The sequence below is a fragment of the Lithobates pipiens genome, unplaced genomic scaffold, assembly GCF_037356315.1.
Source record: "Lithobates pipiens isolate NorthernLeopardFrog02 unplaced genomic scaffold, aLitPip1_a1.2 Scaffold_19, whole genome shotgun sequence".
Classification (NCBI taxonomy): domain Eukaryota; kingdom Metazoa; phylum Chordata; class Amphibia; order Anura; family Ranidae; genus Lithobates; species Lithobates pipiens.
This window is the reverse complement of record NW_027507764.1, coordinates 146321004-146339411: the sequence shown is the minus strand read 5'-3', so window position 1 is coordinate 146339411 and position 18408 is coordinate 146321004. Positions and strand designations below refer to the sequence as shown.

Sequence of the window (18408 nt, the reverse complement as noted above, 5' to 3'; positions counted from 1 at the left end):
CAAAGAAAATAGTAGACCCCAGATTTCAGATTTTTACATAAAATAGGTTCTACCTGCACACTATTCAATCATTGGTTTAAAGTGGCGGTAAATGAAGGGATGAACTTACTTTTTTCCATATGACAAACAAATCTGCATTTTTGTTCATTTAGATCATAAAAACAAATACACCATGTTAATTGTTTGTGCCACATATCACCTATACCCGTAGGCACTAGTTGAATAAAGATCTAATGTATGCCTGTTCAAATATGTTAAAAACGTCATCAGTTTCCATGGGGGTGTACTTCAATTTTCAAATGACTATACAGTATATAATCATGGTATTGTGGCATGACCAAGCTTCAGTGAGTTGATTTTCAGCTCAGCAGTGTGTGTTCTTTTTATTTTATGTTACTGAATTTGCTTTTATCATACTGCTTGGTATTTTTTGCAATGTGTTTATTTAGAAAACGCATGCTGTGTGCTTATGTTTGTTAGCATTCTTTTTGAATTTAGGGCTGGTTCACACCTGAATTTGTGCGATTCCTGTGCGGCTCAGTATGGTGCGATTTCCAGCCTATTCATTTGAATGGGAGGGAAATTGCACTGGATAGCACAAAAAAGTAATGCATGCACTACTTTTGAAAAACATACTGCATCGGATTACATAGTACTGCAGTACCATGCCATCTGGCGCAGGCTAACACACTGCATTTGCAATCTGCATTTGGGGTGTTGTTACGAATATTTTGACACTCACAGCAGATCGCACACCCAGTGCGTTTTGAACGCGGTGTGGGAAATGCGTAGAGAACACGGGCTTTCTTCAGCGCATTTTGGTGCGAACAAGCCATTAGTCTGATCCGATTTTGCTCCTGTACAGCTTAGCTTACAGGAGACTCTCTGGCAATCTGATTTAGGCCTGCTTAATGGTGTGAATAATGTTCAGTAACCTATAAAAACCACTGAGAGATGAACTTTCAACAGCTAATAAGGAAAGATCGCTTCCAATCTGTGTGTTATGTGTTGTAGCATATCAGCAATTTTTACATTAGGTTAGTAAGTGACAACTGTTGCATTGATTGCAGCAGTTGTGTCTAAACCCAAGAACAAAATGTAATTTATTACAGCTTAGCAGTCCTTAAATGTGGACATTACATTTGTTTTTCTTTTCAGGCTAGTTTTCTTTATATTCACCTAGTGATCCTGCCAGTAAGACATTTCCTGTTCTAGGATCATGACGCAAGATGTCACCTGGGTAGTCATCCTTGAACATGACTACAGAATACTACCCTCCCCACCAATGCATCACCTCATCTCCAAAAAGGGGGAAGAGGTTGTAGTCCAACTGGGCAACTTTCTGAAATTTCAGTGCAGCAAAGGCAGAGTGCACAGGAAGTTCACCTCACAAGATTTCTGGCAGGATTATCAGGAATTGTTTTGCACGTGTCAAGGAAATATAACAGACAACTTTTAATGCTACATTCCGCTGGCCAAACAGGAACAAAGAAAATAAGTTTATAGTTAGTGATTACATACCATTTAAATCATTTCAGTATGTAGTTTGAGGGGATGGTTGGATCAAAGGCAGAGGAAACTAATCTATCATCACACAGAGAAAATGAATTTATAACCAAAACATCTTTTTATATCCCTTAGACACGGTTCACATCTGTGCGTGCGCAAGTGCATTCAATAGGCTGCCCTAAAGTGAAAAACAAGGGGAAAGAAGTTTCTGACCCTTTTGTAAAAATACATTACACCAAATTGCATGGTGTTGAGGTTGCTGATGCGTAGGGGGTCATTAATGGCTGAGCGTCTGTTAAAGAGTAGTCTGTTAGACACCTCTGATAATGAGGAACAGTGAGCATGTTATTTCCTGTGTTATATGTGTTATTTTCAGGGGCTTTTTTTCTCAGAGAATAGGCACATGTACTCACATCCCCTCACCATGTCCCCCAGCCACCCCGGTCAAACAGGTGAGGGAAGCAAAGTTTAGCATACAGTGCAAAATGGTGGGTGTGGTCAAGGCTCTGAACTGCTCAAGGATCAGGGATGTATAATGCATAGAATACAGGGCTCAGTAGTGCATATCATGCAAGGCCTAGGAGTGTGTACTATACAGGGTGTAGGGTTCAGTAATACATATCACATGGGGTGCAGGTACTTAGGATTGCTTATTTTAAAGTGTGTAGTGCTCAAAAGTGCGTATTGCACAAGGAGCAAGGCTTAGTAGTGTGTATCATATAGGGTGCAGGAGTGAATATTGTGCAGGGTTCAGAAGTGGGTATCAAATAGAGCGCAGGGTTTAGGAGTGCACATCGCAGAGGACACAGGGCACAAGAGTGCACATTGCACAAGGTGCATGGCTCAGAGAGTGGGTAACAAAGGTTATTACCTTCCTCCTGAAACCCCTCCAAGGACATAGCTCTGTACCCAACCCTCCAGTACATAGCTCTCCCCCTAACCCCACTAATACTTACCTGGGAGCGATAGGGAAATAATCCTCAGTGCCAGCTGGGGACGAGGGGTTCAGGAGGGGCCTCAACGCTGGTGTAGCTGACCACCTCCTCTGTGTCATAATGGCGCTCTAAGAAGAGTTGCCACTGGTAAACACAGAAGCCAGAAGAGTAAGGGATTAGTGCAGAAAACATCCTCTACCGGCTTCTGTGTTTACCAGTGACAAGTCAGTAAGCACAGGGCCAGAGCACGGGGTGGGAGTGTGTCTTTAGGTAAGCAAAAACTGAACAACAAAAGATTAAAGTAAATGTTTCCTGAAAGAAACAGGGAGGCTGCCATTATAGCCAATTACACCAGTTCCTGGGGTTATTATTGTTGCCAATCATGTGTTGTTGATTATTTCCAATGGCACCAATGCTGGGGCTAATTTCACTCCCACAATGCAGACCACACACTGTGAAGTATGACCTACTTTATTGGCCATGCCTCCAAATGTTCAGCAGGTGTCATGGGTCATATTTTTCTTCTTGATACCTTCAAGGCCTTCCTCCTAACTATTTTTAATTGTTGGTAACTATGCAAGACATAGTGTGTCCCTAAGCCCTTACATTCCTCATGTTAACAATGGTGGTTGGATTTTGTGAGTGTGGTTCAAAAGTGGCCTTAGTTAGCAAGGCCTCCCTAAGTTTTACTTTGAAAATGTGGTAACCTTAGGTCAATATTGAGTACATATAGTTGTTTGAAGTTTCATATTTTAAAAATCACTGTTATCACATGTTGGGGCTCCTGCTAATTCCTGAAACTGCTTTCTTTAACTTCAGGGCTCACTGAATCACTGGCTGGGCCCATTCACACCAGTTAGAGTAATTTTATTCAAACTTCTAGGGCTGTTTTCAATGTGATTGGTTACTATAGGAAACCTTTTAGCTCGAACTTCTTTTTTACATAGAACTTGCTTCAAGTGTAAGACAGCTTCTGCATTGGATGTGCTTAGGAATAGTTATTATTCATCATAACTAGGGGTTTCCAGATTACCAGGAAAGGGTAATGAAATTGATTAATATTCTGCAGCAAAATATGTATTTAAAACTGAAACAATGAGTAGGTGAACTGGGGTCCCTATATGCATCTCAAGGTTGAATTTTCAATTTTGACTGTACCCACAAAGCAGAACTATACTCACCTTCACGCCAATGATACAGAGTCTAGTAGTTTCCTAATGGCCACCGACATCTTCGGCAAGTCTTCTTTTGGGTTCTGAGTTTTGGCCGTTCTGATTGACCAGGCCAAAATTATATCACTCCTACACACATGCGGAAATTAGTTTCTCTCGATAGATGCCGAAAGTGTACACTAAGCTGTGTGAGCGTAGCTCAGTGTACAAGGCGAACAAACAGATACAATCACTTTAACGTGGAAGAGACATTTCATGTCTCTTGTGTATTAAAAAGCATGCCTGTCCACAATTTTGGTTATTGATACACTTTACTGTAAGGAAACCCCATGCTACACACCTAAAGCAGCACTCCAAGAGCTTATAAAGCTTTACCCATACCCATACTTAAGGTGGGACTAAAATCATTTGCCCCAACCTCAGCTGATAAAAATTATATTGCTTATTTTTCTAGGGCATTATTAGAGTATTATTTATTGTGGTCCAATTTTTTCACATATATCAGTTATTTTTTTTCCTACTATTGAATTGTTCTTTATTAAATCTATGGGTTTGTTTTTTTCAGATCGAGGATGCAGCCAGTCAGGGATCAAAGTTTGCGGGGATAGTACAAGGATACTACTTTGCAAAAGACCTGCCCTACAGCCCATCTGATAGCTTGAGTCAAACAAGTGCTCCCGAATTCCCAGCCATCAATAAAGCATGCAGTGATACAGAAGATAATACTTCAGCTGATAAGAAGTCAGATTACACTAATGGAAGCAATTCACCAGCAAAGAAAATGGAAAACGATGAACAGCCCAAAGCAGTCGATGGACTGGATGTTATTGAGCAGCAAAAAGTGGAGTCTACAGCTCTAAATAAAGGAGATCAATTGGAAGAGCTCAATTTCAAGGTTTCAAATGAGGACGTATTCGCTCATGACAAGATAACAACTGAGACTACGCCATCTGATAATTGCAGCATTAGAAGTAAGTACAAAAGTCATTAGGAAATAGATAGTAGGTTTCAGTTAATTTTTGGGAGTAGGAGGGCTACACTGTACATTTTAGTCTAGGCTTCTGTAACCTCACCTCGAAAGTTATTGCAGTACACAATTGAATTTGTTTTTGCTAACAAGCAGGTAGACTGATCTTTTATAGATTTGGTTACATTCCTATATGGACAGGTCCATCAGGTGTTCCTGAGTTTTAGTTGGATTATATAGAAGGCTATTGCATTGGTCATCTGTAAAAGGAACAAGAGCCTTTTTTTTATAGACTTTTAAACCCCCGCCCTACCCTCCTAGCCACCTTAGTGCCATATAGTTACCCCTACAGGTGTGTGGATGATCTTCATGCGAATCAGACGCAAATCATTTATGGAATCAATATGATGAATGGCAAACACGTTTAGGGCAGGTGTCTGTAAGATTTACCATGTTATAAATACAGAAAATATGTATGCAGGGAAGTTTTTAATATTGGCCCAATTCTCTGCTTGATTACTCTGCTTTACTATCCTCTAACTCTGTGGGCGCGTACACACGGGCGGATTGTCTGCCCAACTTAGTCCGCTGAACCGTGTTTCAGCGGACAATCCACTCGTGTGTGGGCTTCAGCGGACTTTTTCAGCGGACAGTCTGACGGACTAAGTCTTTTGGAATTTCCGTAATTTTGTCCGTCCAAACTTGGTTTTGTTCGTCCAAACTTGGTTTCAGCGGACAGTCCGCTCGTGTGTAGGCAAGTTGGACGGACTAAGTATGGCGCAGGCTCAGAAAGGATTTACACGGCCGAAGGTTGCATTGCAGTGTATTGGACATCGTATTTCTAGTCCCGTCGTACGTGCTGTATACGTCATCGCGCAAGCTTTCAGCGGACTGTCTGTTCATCGTGTGTGGTCAAGTCCGTTCATTCAAAAGTTGAAGGGACTGTCTGTCGGATTGTCTGACGAACTTAGTTGGGCAGACAATCCGCCCGTGTGTACGCGGCCTGTGTCTCATCATATAGGGCTTCCCCTTATCTGTGTACCTCTTAACCCTCTTTCCTTCAGCCACTTGTGCTCTTACCTTTATTCGCTTTCTTCTTCCATGGTTGCCATTACTTCTACTCACAGTTGTTCTTCTAGCCACAGATTTTCTTCCGCCATATTCTTGGCTATAACCACCTACACAACGGGAACCATTATCTTCTTTATCCCCCCTCAACCCCACCCCAGAACAAGTTCCACTATATTTTTAATACCCCCTGTTTTTCTGCTCCAAAACAGGTCTCTTTGGGCTCTCCACACAATCTCTTCCACACCAAGTCCCTTCACCTTTAACTCCACTCCTCTACAACAGGTTCCTTTGTGCTCTTCTCTTCTTACCCCCGTCTCCTTTACGTAGCATGTCCTTCTTTGCTTTTCACACATACACCCCCCCCCCCCCCCTACACACACACATACACACACACTTTCCCAACAGATCCCTCTGTGCTGTCTTCACCTGCCCCTCTATCCTTCTGCAACAGGCCCTTCTGTGCTTTTTTTAGCCCCACTCCCCAAGCTGGTTCCACTAAGACAATATAATCACAGTGCTTAATAGATATAATATCCTTAATATATTAGAAAATGAGTAAAAGTCCAGATAAAATTTAAGTAAACCAAGTAGAACTTTGAAAAGAGTGTCCACAATGTGTAGAGAGTTCACCCAGTATATACACTCTTGGTCTACTATGTGCTCACTAGAACATAAAAAAAATCCAACATTAAGTATTATCCAGCGAGATCCGCCAAAAATTGTGAAAACGATACAGTTCGCATGAACCTCCACCCAAGCTATACTCTCACCAGAAATAAGATAAAGCAGGCTCCAGTCAATATTCCTTAGTGGGCACTCCTCATACCTTATTGTTAGCAGCATAAAATACTTCTTCCTGAAATCCACAAACTGCACATAGCGAGCTCACCAAATGAGGAGCCCAAAGGTAATTGTATAGTGTAGTATTTTATTGTAAAATATTAAAATTATATATAGATAGATGCAGCAGCTTTTAAAACAAGATAAAATTAGCTAGACTTACAATGGCAGACACGTGGACACAGCAGCGTGGTGTCAGCACGTAGCCCCCCCCCCCCCCCCCGACTTGTTTTGTGCGCACATACGTTATCAGGGTGTACGCCTCCACTAAGTTCTTTGCAGGGGAAGTGGCTATGGCCCTAAAAGGCTTATAGGTATAGTCTGTAAACTGTTATTCATAACAATGAAAATGATATTTATACCTTACATTTTTGTTTTCCAGAAACTGAGATTTTGGCTCTTTTTAATAAGCCAAAAATGCAGCAGAGGTACAGAAAGTATTATACTGTGAATATCCCAATGAAGATCTCCAAGGATAAGAGCACCATCAATGGCCTGGAAGCCAACTGGTTGGAGCACATGACGGATCATTTCAGGAAAGGATGCTCACTAGTAAATGCCGTCTTCTGTCTTGGAATGGTAAATGGTATGGAATTTTGCATTTGCCAGATATTTCCTTTTTTTTCTTCTTTCAATGTATTTCATTTGTATAATAGTCTTCTGATAGGACGTAAGATGTAGAATCCCAGTTGTATACTCAGGTATGTATTTTCTCATTTTGCAGGATCCCTAACTACTTATGGAAACAGCAGGGGATAAATTGCATTTACAAAGAAAATACAAAGACAAGCACATATTGTAACACTGAAGAAACAGCACTGTTTCACAAATTATGAGTTATTTATATAAAGGGTCAAGCTTCAAATCACAACTTGCTGAAGAGAAATTAAAGTGGCTTTAAACCCCAAACCAAAAATATAACATCTTGCAGATTACCAACCCTTAGATGTGGTGGCTGCATTAGTCTTTTTTACGATTTTTTTCTTGCTATTTTTACCTGGGGATCTGGCCAATAATACACTTGCTCTATTAGTGTGTCTACACTCTGGATGAAGGAGCAACAAATACACCTTTGGATTGCAGCATTGTTAATGTGGAGGGAGGGGTGTGTTAGCTGCATGAACAGATTTAGATACACTACAGATTTAAACTAACCTGCAGCCCAGACTTTTTAAGCAGTTACAATTAAAAAAAATCATTTTGGGTTAAAGATTATTTTAAAAATGTATAAAAGCTGATCATTGTAAGCATCCCTATCCATGGTAAATGGTTTATCTCAACCCTATCACTGCTACACATGTAGGAGAGCTGGTTCTGTTAAGCAACAACAGACATAATGGCCAGATCACTAGATAAAAATAATGGAAAAAAGCCTAAAAAAGAAAACGAATGCTTTATATGTAAGAATTGGTAAGCTGCAATATAATAAAAGTTTGCTTTTGAGTTTAATACGACTTTAATGACATGTATCTGTCAGAGCCAGTGGAGATGGAAATCTAGTTCTGACATTTCCCTTCATTCAGCTGATTTTCTGTCTGTAATTTTATTGAAGGATGCTCTATGCCAGCCTCTTGCTCATGGCTTACAACCTACGGGTTGAACTTTGCTTTATAGAAAAAAAGGGTCCAGGCCATTAATTTCAACAACAGTCTTCCCATAAGGTTGCATGTGCATTTAATGTATTTTAGACATGTTATTGACCCGTAAAACAACTGGCATTTCCAGAAAGAGAGTTAAGGAATATCAGTTTACATGTTTTTCTTTGCACACATTTCCTTTATTGAGACTCTGTCGGCAACCTAAACAACTGAAGATAAAAGCATGTAGAAAACAAGTATTATAAATGCTTACTTCAAAAAAGTGTCAAAAGTGTCCGATCTGTCTGTCGCAATGTTGCAACCCTGATAAAAATCGCAAATTACCACCTTTTACTAGTAAAAAAATAATAATTATAACAATGCCATAAATTAATAACCTATTTTGTAGGTGCTATAATTTTTAAACAAACCAATCAATATACGATTATTGCGATTTTTTTACCAAAAATATGTAGAAGATCGGCCTAAACTGAGGAAAAAAAATGTGCTTTTTTTTTTTACATTTGGTATATTTATTATAGCAAAAAGTAAAAGATATTGGGGGTTATTTACAAAAGGCAAATCCACTTTGCACTGCAAGTGCACATGAAAGTGCAGTTGTTCTAAATCTGAGGGGTAGATCTGAAATGAGTGGAAGCTCTGCTGATTTTATCATCCAATCATGTGCAAGCTAAAATGCTGTTTTCTATTTTCCTTGCATGTCCCCCTCGGATCTACAGCAACTGCACTTTCAGTACACTTTTAATTGCACTGTGGATTTTCCTTTCGTAAATAACCCCCATTGTGTTTTTTTCAAAATGTACACTATTTATTTGTTTATAGCGCAAAAAATAAAAAACGCAGAGGTGATCAAATACCACCAAAACAAAACTATATTTGTGGGGAAAAAAGGACATACATTTTGTTTGAGTACAACGTCGCATGACCATGCAGTTGTCAGTTAAAGCGACGCAGTGCGGTATCGCAAAAAGTGGCCCGGTAAGGAAGGAGGTAAATTATTCTTGGGCTGAAGTGGTTAAGCCTCATGAGCTTCTATTAAAATCAATAAAAATATGGATCTATGTGCAGTGCGATGGAGTGCCATTCACGGTGCACTCTAATGGATTGTACAGTAGCAGCCATTGCACAGTAAACTACAGCACATCATCCTAGCAGACTATAACTTGTGATGCACAGGGGTTATTTACGAAAGGTAAATCCACTTTGCACTGCAAGTGCACTTGGAAGTGCAGTCGCTCTAAATCTAAGGGGTAGATCTGTAATGAGTGGAAGCCCTCCGACCTACAGCGACTTTACTTCCAAGTGCACTTTCAGTGCAAAGTGGATTTGCCTTTAGTAAATAACCCCCACTGTGTTGTAAAAAAAAGATAATGGGGGTTATTTACTAAAGGAAAATCCACTTTGCACTGCATGTGCACTTGAAACTAAAGTCGCTGTAGATCCGAGGGCTTCCACTCATTTCAGATCTACCCCTTAGATTTAGAGCGACTACACTTCCAATCCAGATCCGAGGTGAATTACAGAACTGATCCTCTATGTGGCTTTCTCTGCAGCAGGTGAAAGTGGCTTCTCCTCCTCTCCCTCCTGCTGGCTTTCAGCTGCTGCAGAGAGAGCCACACAGAGGATTGGTTCTGTAATCCCTCCTCCACTGTCTCGATCACCCTTCCTGTTCAACATCCTCTTCTCCCTCCCCCCTCCTCCCCCGCTGTACTGCCGGCTCCCCTCCTCTCCGCTGGCTGCTGCAGGCACAAAGGTGGAACACAGTGGCGGTTATTTACTAAAGGAAAAACCACTTTGCACTGCAAGTGCACTTTCAGTGCAATTTCAAGTGCTGTAGATCCGAGGGGGACATGCAAGGAAAAGAAAAAACAGCATTTTAGCTTGCACATGATTGGATCAGCAGAGCTTCCATTCATTTCAGATCTAGCCCTTAGATTTAGAGTGACTGCACTTCCAAGTGCACTTTCAGTGCAAAATGGATTTGCCTTTTGTAAATAACCCCCCATGTGTGTTTTTTTGTTTATTGCATTGGCAGGCCATTCATAATGAATGGGCTGCCTTACGCAACCAACGTTAACATGTGACGTACTGAGAGAAACAGCGCTGTGTGGGAGGGATGCGTTTTACAGGTAAATCTGTTATAATGTGCTAGTATGCCCTGCATACTAGTACATTATGGGGGTTATTTACGAAAGACAAATCCACTTTGCACTGCAAGTGCACTTGGAAGTGCAGTTGTTCTAAATCTGAGGGAGAGATCTGAAATGAGTGGAAGCTCTGCTGATTTTATCATCCAATCATATGCAGGCTAAACTGCTGTTTTTTATTTTCCTTGCATGCCCCCCTTGGATCTACAGCAACTGCACTTGCAGTGCAAAGTGGATTTTCCTTTAGTAAATTACCCCCAATGACTTAACCCTGCTGGGGGGGGGGCACTTAATTTTTATTTCAGTGGAGATTTACTACTGCTTTAAGGATTGGCATGCTGCAATATATAACATTTTTGTTTTTGGGTACTTACCACTTTAAAGATGATTGGTTAGTATGGGAAAAATACGATTGTGTGCCCATTTTCTTTTCCTTCAGACTTAAATTTGTGAAATGTTTGAACCTTTAAAACGACCTGACATCTTCATTGTAGGCTAACATTGACTGTTCCTATTGAGCAAGAAATCTGGGCAGAGCAAGCTGTCTGCTCTGATTACATTTTTGCCATATGGATACAAGAGCTAGTGTTGCTGGTTTTATAAATAGGCAGACAGTGGGAGAGTGTCATTTGTCTCCCAGGTTCCCTATACGTATGGGCAAAGGATTCACAGCAGGGTGACACCAGGTCATGTCTGAAAAAAAAGATGTAATATTCATTTCTTTGTGTGTTGGTGGATGCTCTTTATAGTCAGCTGTTTTGTCTTACATTACGTTACAATAATCATTCTAATGCCTTGTGCTGATTTATTGTGTCACTAAATTAACATACACATATCCAATTTCTGAATAGAATAGATTTTTTTTATTTTTTACATTTCAAGAATCATTTTGCTTATGCTTTTGCTTATGCTGCATAGCAAAAGACATTTAGCAAATCATTCTCTATTCTCTGTATGTGCTATTATTTTTTGTGATTTTTTTTTATACTCTGGGCTGCAAATCAAGAGATATATTCAGCATTTCTTCATTTTTTTGACAAAATACACAGATGACAGAATAATTTCCACACAGCTGCTTTTTTTTTTTTTGCAATATATATAAACGATAATAGCACATTCCCTTTTTGGTATCATCAGAGTGATTATGGTATTGTGCTGGACCTAACAATAGCATTATGGAAATTCATCATGTTAACCCAATCCTTTTCTTGTAGCCTAAAGGGGAGCTGCTGTTCATTTGTCGAAGACATTCATTTTGTGCTTCTGAAGTATCATTAATCCAGAATAGTTTATGACATGATGTTCACATGTTAAACACCTATTTTGGTATATATATATGCCTCATTACTAAGTTTATTATTTATATTTGAAGCCTTGAGAGGGTATTGTATTTGCTTGCACATCAGAGAAACTAAAGATAGGGGCTACCATTGCAGATCTCTTTCCACAAATGCTAGTTGCCTGGTTGCCATTCTCACCCAGTGGCTTTAAAACCACTCTCTAGGCTGCTGTTAAATGTACCCATGTAGTGGCCCCCTGCATGGGTTAAATGCTACTTTGGCTGGGGGTAAGTACAAATACTTACCTTTTTCCTCACCACTCTTGCAGTCAGCACTCTCCTCTGCTGCTCCCAGAGTGTAGGAGGGCACTCACCATCCTTGCGTAGAATGCAGGACTGCTGGTCCTGCATTGTTACATACTTACATAGTTAGTAAGGTTGAATAAAGACACCAGTCCCTCCAGTTCAACCTAAGTGAGTGTGGGTGCATGTCTACAATTGTCCCTATCCCTGTACATTGTGTCTCATTAAGATACTCATCTGTTATATTATTATTTATTTAAGGTACCCATATATCGCAGTCAACTACACAGCATTCCACACATACATTGCACACTCACATTGGTCCCTACCCTCAAGGAGCCCACAATTCAAAGTCCCCATTCATATACTAGGGCCAATTTTAGACAGAAGCCAATTAACATACCACCATGTCTTTGGTGTGTACGAGATGATGTCAGACAGCTGCAACTGCCCAGGCAACAAAGTTAAGTTACTTCAGGGAACTAATTGCCCAGAGATGAGGAAGCGTGGGGTAGCAAGGAATAAAGAATTTCAATGTATTCCTCCTCGCCTATCCAAACAAGCATTAAACCTATGCAGTAGTAAATTTAAAAGCAGCCCGGATGGAGGCTTATGCCACGTACACACGACCTGACTTTTTGACAGCAAAGATCCGACGGAACGAGTCCGTCAGACAATTCGATCATGTGTGGGCTCCATCGAACCTTTGCTTGCCAAAAATCCGTCGGACTTTAGAAATAGAACATGTTTTACATTTTCCCACTGGAACTCCGCCGGACTGAGAAATCCATTCGTGTGTATGCTAGTCCGACGGACAAAAACCAACGCTAGGGCAGCTATTGGCTACTGGCTATGAACTTCCTTATTCTAGTCCGGTCGTACGTCATCACGTGCGAATCCGTCAGACTTTGGTGTGATTGTGTGTGGCCAAGTCCGTTCATTCTGAAAGTCAGTCGGAACTCCGCCGAAAGTCCGTCTGAAAGACCGTCGGACCTAGTCCCTCGAAAAGTCCGGTCGTGTGTACGCGGCATAACTTTTCCCTGGGCTATAGGTAAAATGCCCACAACCTTCATCCCCTCCACTGTCATTTAGCTAATCACTAGATTTAATTAAAAAAAAAAAACTAACTAGAAGAATATTCATACTTGAAAACAAGGTCTGGTGATGGGTCTGGGTCCAAAGTCTTCTTTTTCTGATCTACGGCGTGAGTATGTCCTTCTTTCACATCACTCTCTGATGACTTGAACATTTTTTTATGGCTGTCAGATGATTCCATAATACGGCTCCTTAAAGGGTCCTGAGAATGTCAGGAGTCAACGTCCTCATGTCACAATACAAGGGGTGGGCAACAGGACTGGTAGGTAGACTGTGTACCCTTGTGCATTATGGCTAATGGTATCACTTTTCTCCTTCCCATATACACATTAATATTTGATTTAACGCTGGCCAAAAACTGCTTGATTTATTTCATTCAGTTTGCATGCTGAACAGAAGAAAATCCTACAGATTTCTCCATACATTCAATAAAGTGGTGTAGATGCATCTGCGGTGCCTTCTATTGTAGCCTTACAGCCGGCACCAGCAGCTGCATCTGATTGGATGCAGTAGCTACTCGGGGACAGGAAGGTGTCAACAGGGCCACACACAAGGTGAATTTGTATACTCACCTTGTCAGAGGCGTAACTAGCATCTTCAGGGCCCGGGTGCAAGAAACCATGAAGGGTCCCCACCAGGGACGTTGCTGGGTCTACAAAAGATCTCGGGGCTAGAGCCCATAGCAGCAAAGAAAAGAAAGTCATACACTTGGGTAGGCATACACATGTATATTAGAGATATATATATATATATATATATATATATATATATATATATATATATATATATATATATATATATATATGTGTGTGTGTCATTACATATCTGAGTACGGGTCCCCCACTTACATCAGGGACCCCAGAGAACTTTCCTACTTACATTAGGGTCCCCAGAGAGCCCCCCCTTACATTAGGGTCCCCAGAGAGCATCCCCTTACATCAGGGTCCCCAGAGATCTCCCCTTACATCAGGATCCCCAGAGATCTCCCCCTTACATCAGGATCCCCAGAGAGCCTCCCCCTACATCAGGGTCCCCAGAGAGCCCCCCCTTACATCAGGGTCCCCAGAGAGCCTCCCCTTCCATAAGGGGCCCCCTTATATCAAGGTCCCCAGAGAGCCTCCACCTACATTAGGGTCCCCAGAGAGCCTCCCCCTACATCGAGGTCCCCAGAGAGCCTCCCCCTACATCGAGGTCCCCAGAGAGCCTCCCCCTACATTAGGGTCCCCAAAGAGCCTCCCCTTCCATCAGAGTCTCCAGAGAGCCTCCCCTTCCATAAGGGGTCCCCAGAGAGCCTTCCCTTCCATAAGGGTCCTCAGAGAGCCCCCTTACATCAAGGTCCCCAGAGAGCCTCCCCCCACATTAGGGTCCCCAGAGAGCCCCCTCCTTACATAAGGCTTCCCAGAGAGTCTCCCCTTACATCAGGGTCCCCAGAGAGCCTCCCCTTACATCAGAGTCCCTAGAGAGCCCCTCCTTACATCAGAGTCCCCAGAGAGCCCCCTCCTTACATCAGAGTCCCCAGAGAGCCCCCCCTTTACATCAGGGTCCCCAGAGAGCCCCCTCCTTACATCAGAGTCCCCAGAGAGCCCCCTCCTTACATCAGGGTCCCCAGAGAGCCTCCCCTTTACATCAGGGTCCCCAGAGAGCCCCCTCCTTACATCAGAGTCCCCAGAGAGCCCCCTCCTTACATCAGAGTCCCCAGAGAGCCCCCTCCTTACATCAGAGTCCCCAGAGAGCCCCCCCCTTTACATCAGGGTCCCTAGAGAGCCCCCTCCTTACATCAGAGTCCCCAGAGAGCCCCCTCCTTACATCAGGGTCCCCAGAGAGCCTCCCCTTACATCAGAGTCCCCAGAGAGCCCCCTCCTTACATCAGGGTCCCCAGGGAGCCCCCTCCTTATTTCAGAGTCCCCAGAGAGCCCCCTCCTTACATCAGGGTCCCCAGAGAGCCTCCCCTTACATCAGAGTCCCCAGAGAGCCCCCCTTACATCAGAGTCCCCAGGGAGCCCCCTCCTTACATCAGAGTCCCCAGAGAGCCCCCTCCTTACATCAGAGTCCCCAGAGAGCCCCCCTTTACATCAGGGTCCCCAGAGAGCCCCCTCCTTACATCAGAGTCCCCAGAGAGCCCCCCTTTACATCAGGGTCCCCAGAGAGCCCCCTCCTTACATCAGGGTCCCCAGAGAGCCCCCTCCTTACATCAGGGTCCCCAGAGAGCCCCCTCCTTACATCAGGGTCCCCAGAGAGCCCCCTCTTTACACCAGGGTCCCCAGAGAGCCCCTCCTTACATCAGGGTCCTCAGAGAGCCCCCCTTGCATCAGGGTCCCCAGAGAGCCCCCTCCTTACATAAGGGTCCCCAGAGAGCCCCATCCTTACATTAGTATCCCCAGAGAGCCTCCCCGCTTACATTAGTCTCCCCAGAGGGCCCCTTTCTTACATTAGTGTCCCCAGAGGGCCCCCCCTTTACATCAGGGTACCCAGACAGCTGACCCCCCCCCTTCCAGAGGTTTCCCTGTACCTGGCTGGTGGAGGTGGGAGGCGGCGATCGGCAACTCTATGGTGTCCACAGGCAGGGGGATCTCCCTGGAGCTTGTAGTTCTTCTCCCGAGTGTATACAGTAGAGAAGAGAGGGGCCTCTGACCAGGGCATGTATCAGAAACAGTGTACAAGCAGAGCGACTCACTGAAAGTGAAACTGATACCTGCCAGGGTCAGAGGCCCCTCCCATTTCCTCTCCACTGTATACACTGACACTCGGGAAGAGAGAACTACAAGCCCCAGGCAGATCCCGCCGCTCACAGGCACCATAGAGCTGCCGATCGCCGCTTTCCACCTCCCCCCAGTGCTTTCTAAAGTGCCAGCCAGAGGTGCAGGGGAGATGCCAGGTCTTGGGCCCCCCCACAGCGGCAGAACGGCAGGGCCCAGTCGCAAGTGCGACTGCTGCGACCCCTATAGTTCCGCCGCTGCACCTTGTACATTATTCTAATTGATAGTTTGCTGTCCAAATGGTAGAACACTACAAGCTTTCTCTGCATTATGAAGTGATCACACAGAGGATCATAAATTTACAGTAAGGCCTCATGCACACTCAACGTTAAAATAACGTTATAAAAATGTCAGTAGCTTTGCAGTGAGTTTTTTTACTTTTTTCAACTTTTTTCAAAAGCCTTTATTAGCATTTTTTGGTATTTCTCTGCGTTATCGTTTTTTTTTTAAGAAGCTTTTTTTTGTTTTTTTTTCAATGGATCAAAAATGTTAAAAAACACGTGTGAGCGATGTTTTTTGAGCATTTATGGACGTTTATCAGCATTAGAGCTTTTTTACAGCTGAAAAAATGTCTGTCAAAACCCACTAGTTTTTTTCTTTTACTGCCCCACTGCCCAAAATTGCTGATAACAGCCTATGTGTGCATCGGCACATAGGATAACATGATGGAGAGTTTAATGACTGTAGAAAAAACGTTCTACAGCCAAAAACAGCTGCTGTAAAAGTGTCAAAATACATCCATGTGTGCATAAGGCTTAATGCCCCGTACACACGATCGGACTTTCCGCCAACAAAACCGCGGATTTTTGTTTGAAGGTTGTTGGCTCAAACTTGTCTGGCATACACACGGTCACACAAATGTTGGCCAATAATTCTGAACGTGGGAACGTGGTGACGTACAAGACGTACCTCAAGCCGAGAAAAATGAAGTTCAATAGCCAGTGTGGCTACTTCTGCTTGATTCTGAGCATGCGTGAACTTTTGTGCGATGGACGTGTGTACACAAAATCGGACTTTCCGACAACAAAGTTTTGTTGGCGGAAAATCTGAGACCCTGCTAGCAAACATTTGTTGGCGGAAAGTACGACAGCAAATGTTCGTTGGAGCATACACACGGTTGGACTTTCTGACAACAAGCTCACATCCAACATTTCCTGTTGGAAAATCCGATCGTGTGTACGGGGCATAAATGTTTTCTGGCTTAAAAAAAACAAAACAAAAAACAAACAAACAGCAAGCTCCTTCAACAGAATTTTTTTTTGAGGGTTTCATATAATCTGTGGCTATTTTCAACACAAACAATACTTGGTGCAATTCGCCTTTAAAAAGATAAGAACTAAGCACAGAAGTGTAGAGACAGAGGCCTGGAACACGGCTGCAGTCTATTCTCATACTGTGGGGTCCAGCCGCGCTATGCAGGGGAAATAAGATTAGAAACATGAGTAAAAATTATTGACTGTAATAAGTGTTAGAAGTCTGAGTCGGTATGACAGAATTGTGGCACCATTACACTTCGCAGCTTGAAAATTGATTTTGGGATTGTGACAGAAAAAGCAGCATGTGTTTGCTTGTAGCGCTACTGACAGGTTTTACATGGTACATTAAATGTTGCATCCAAGCGAGAACACCCCTGTAAAACTCACCTCCCAAAGATTTTTATTTTGATCAGATGTATAGTGCGAGGCAGTCATGTCTGATCATGATCTTTTCTTTCTTTTTTTTTACTGCGGGAATAATATTTTCCTCCTCATGTTTTTCTTTGTACACATTTTATGTATGCCTTGAAGGTTTTGCTATTTTAGAGATAGCTGCCTGTCGTTTGTAGTGCTGGGACCTGCTTTCATCTGCTGTGTGACTTGCTCCAAGGACACAGTTGGCATCTTCCTCTCAGTGTGGAAGCCTGCCCCGTAGCATATAGGTTGTCCGGCAATTTGGAAAATTTTCTATTTGCAATCAAAAATGTTTCCACTGTTAAAATAACTTATTATCTCTCCTTTTGGTAGCCCCCATATTGCCAAATCCTTGCCTTTATGTTGCATTGGGTTTTTGAATTGGGAGAGAAATTAGGATGTTCATGTTAACTAACAGGCAAATGGAAATAATCTCTTAACTGATCAGGGTTTAGTTAGGGCTCATTCACATCACATTCCTGTTCCTCGCCATGCACCACACAGATCAGTGCTGGACATTGTCAGCCTTTCATTGATTTGTAATGGTTTTCTGTTTGCAAATAATCAGAGACACCAGGACATACCTGCTGCAACTGGATGGCCATGGGAACCATTACATGAAGTCTGATTGTGTGGTTGTGTGACTGCACTTTGCACTTCAGAATTGTTGTTCACACTGCTATATTAAATAAGCTTGATAAGTCTTAGTCATAGAATGTCAAAAAGTTACATTTTGTTAAATCTTCTTTTTAAAAAATCTTTATTTATACAATGTAAAAAATATATAACAACAACCCCAGATTAGCCCAGGATAAGAGTATCAGATCCAACTGGAACATCCCAAACTCCGTTTGAGTGCTTCCATCATATACCACTTCCTCCAGTCTGAAGATAGGTATTAGATATTATAGCTGCATATTGCAACCAAGAACTAGGCAGGACTCATTTGGCTGCAAAGCTGGTACACCTTTATTTGAACAAACTAACAGAATATATACACCATAGCAGAACATCCCCCTCCTGATCATATTATCCTAACAATACAACCTGCATATAGGATAATAAT

At 42.6% G+C, this 18408-nt stretch overlaps 1 protein-coding gene across 2 annotated transcripts in view; it reads left to right on the top strand.

The window, feature by feature from the left end:
* Window positions 1–18408, top strand: part of RFTN1 (raftlin, lipid raft linker 1) — a 477341-nt gene that overhangs the window by 366884 nt on the left and 92049 nt on the right. For both annotated transcript variants that reach the window (XM_077491379.1, XM_077491378.1), the window contains 2 exons: window positions 4182–4587; window positions 6877–7080. In XM_077491379.1, coding sequence (XP_077347505.1) covers window positions 4182–4587; window positions 6877–7080 — 610 coding nt within the window. The remainder of the gene's footprint in view (window positions 1–4181; window positions 4588–6876; window positions 7081–18408) is intronic.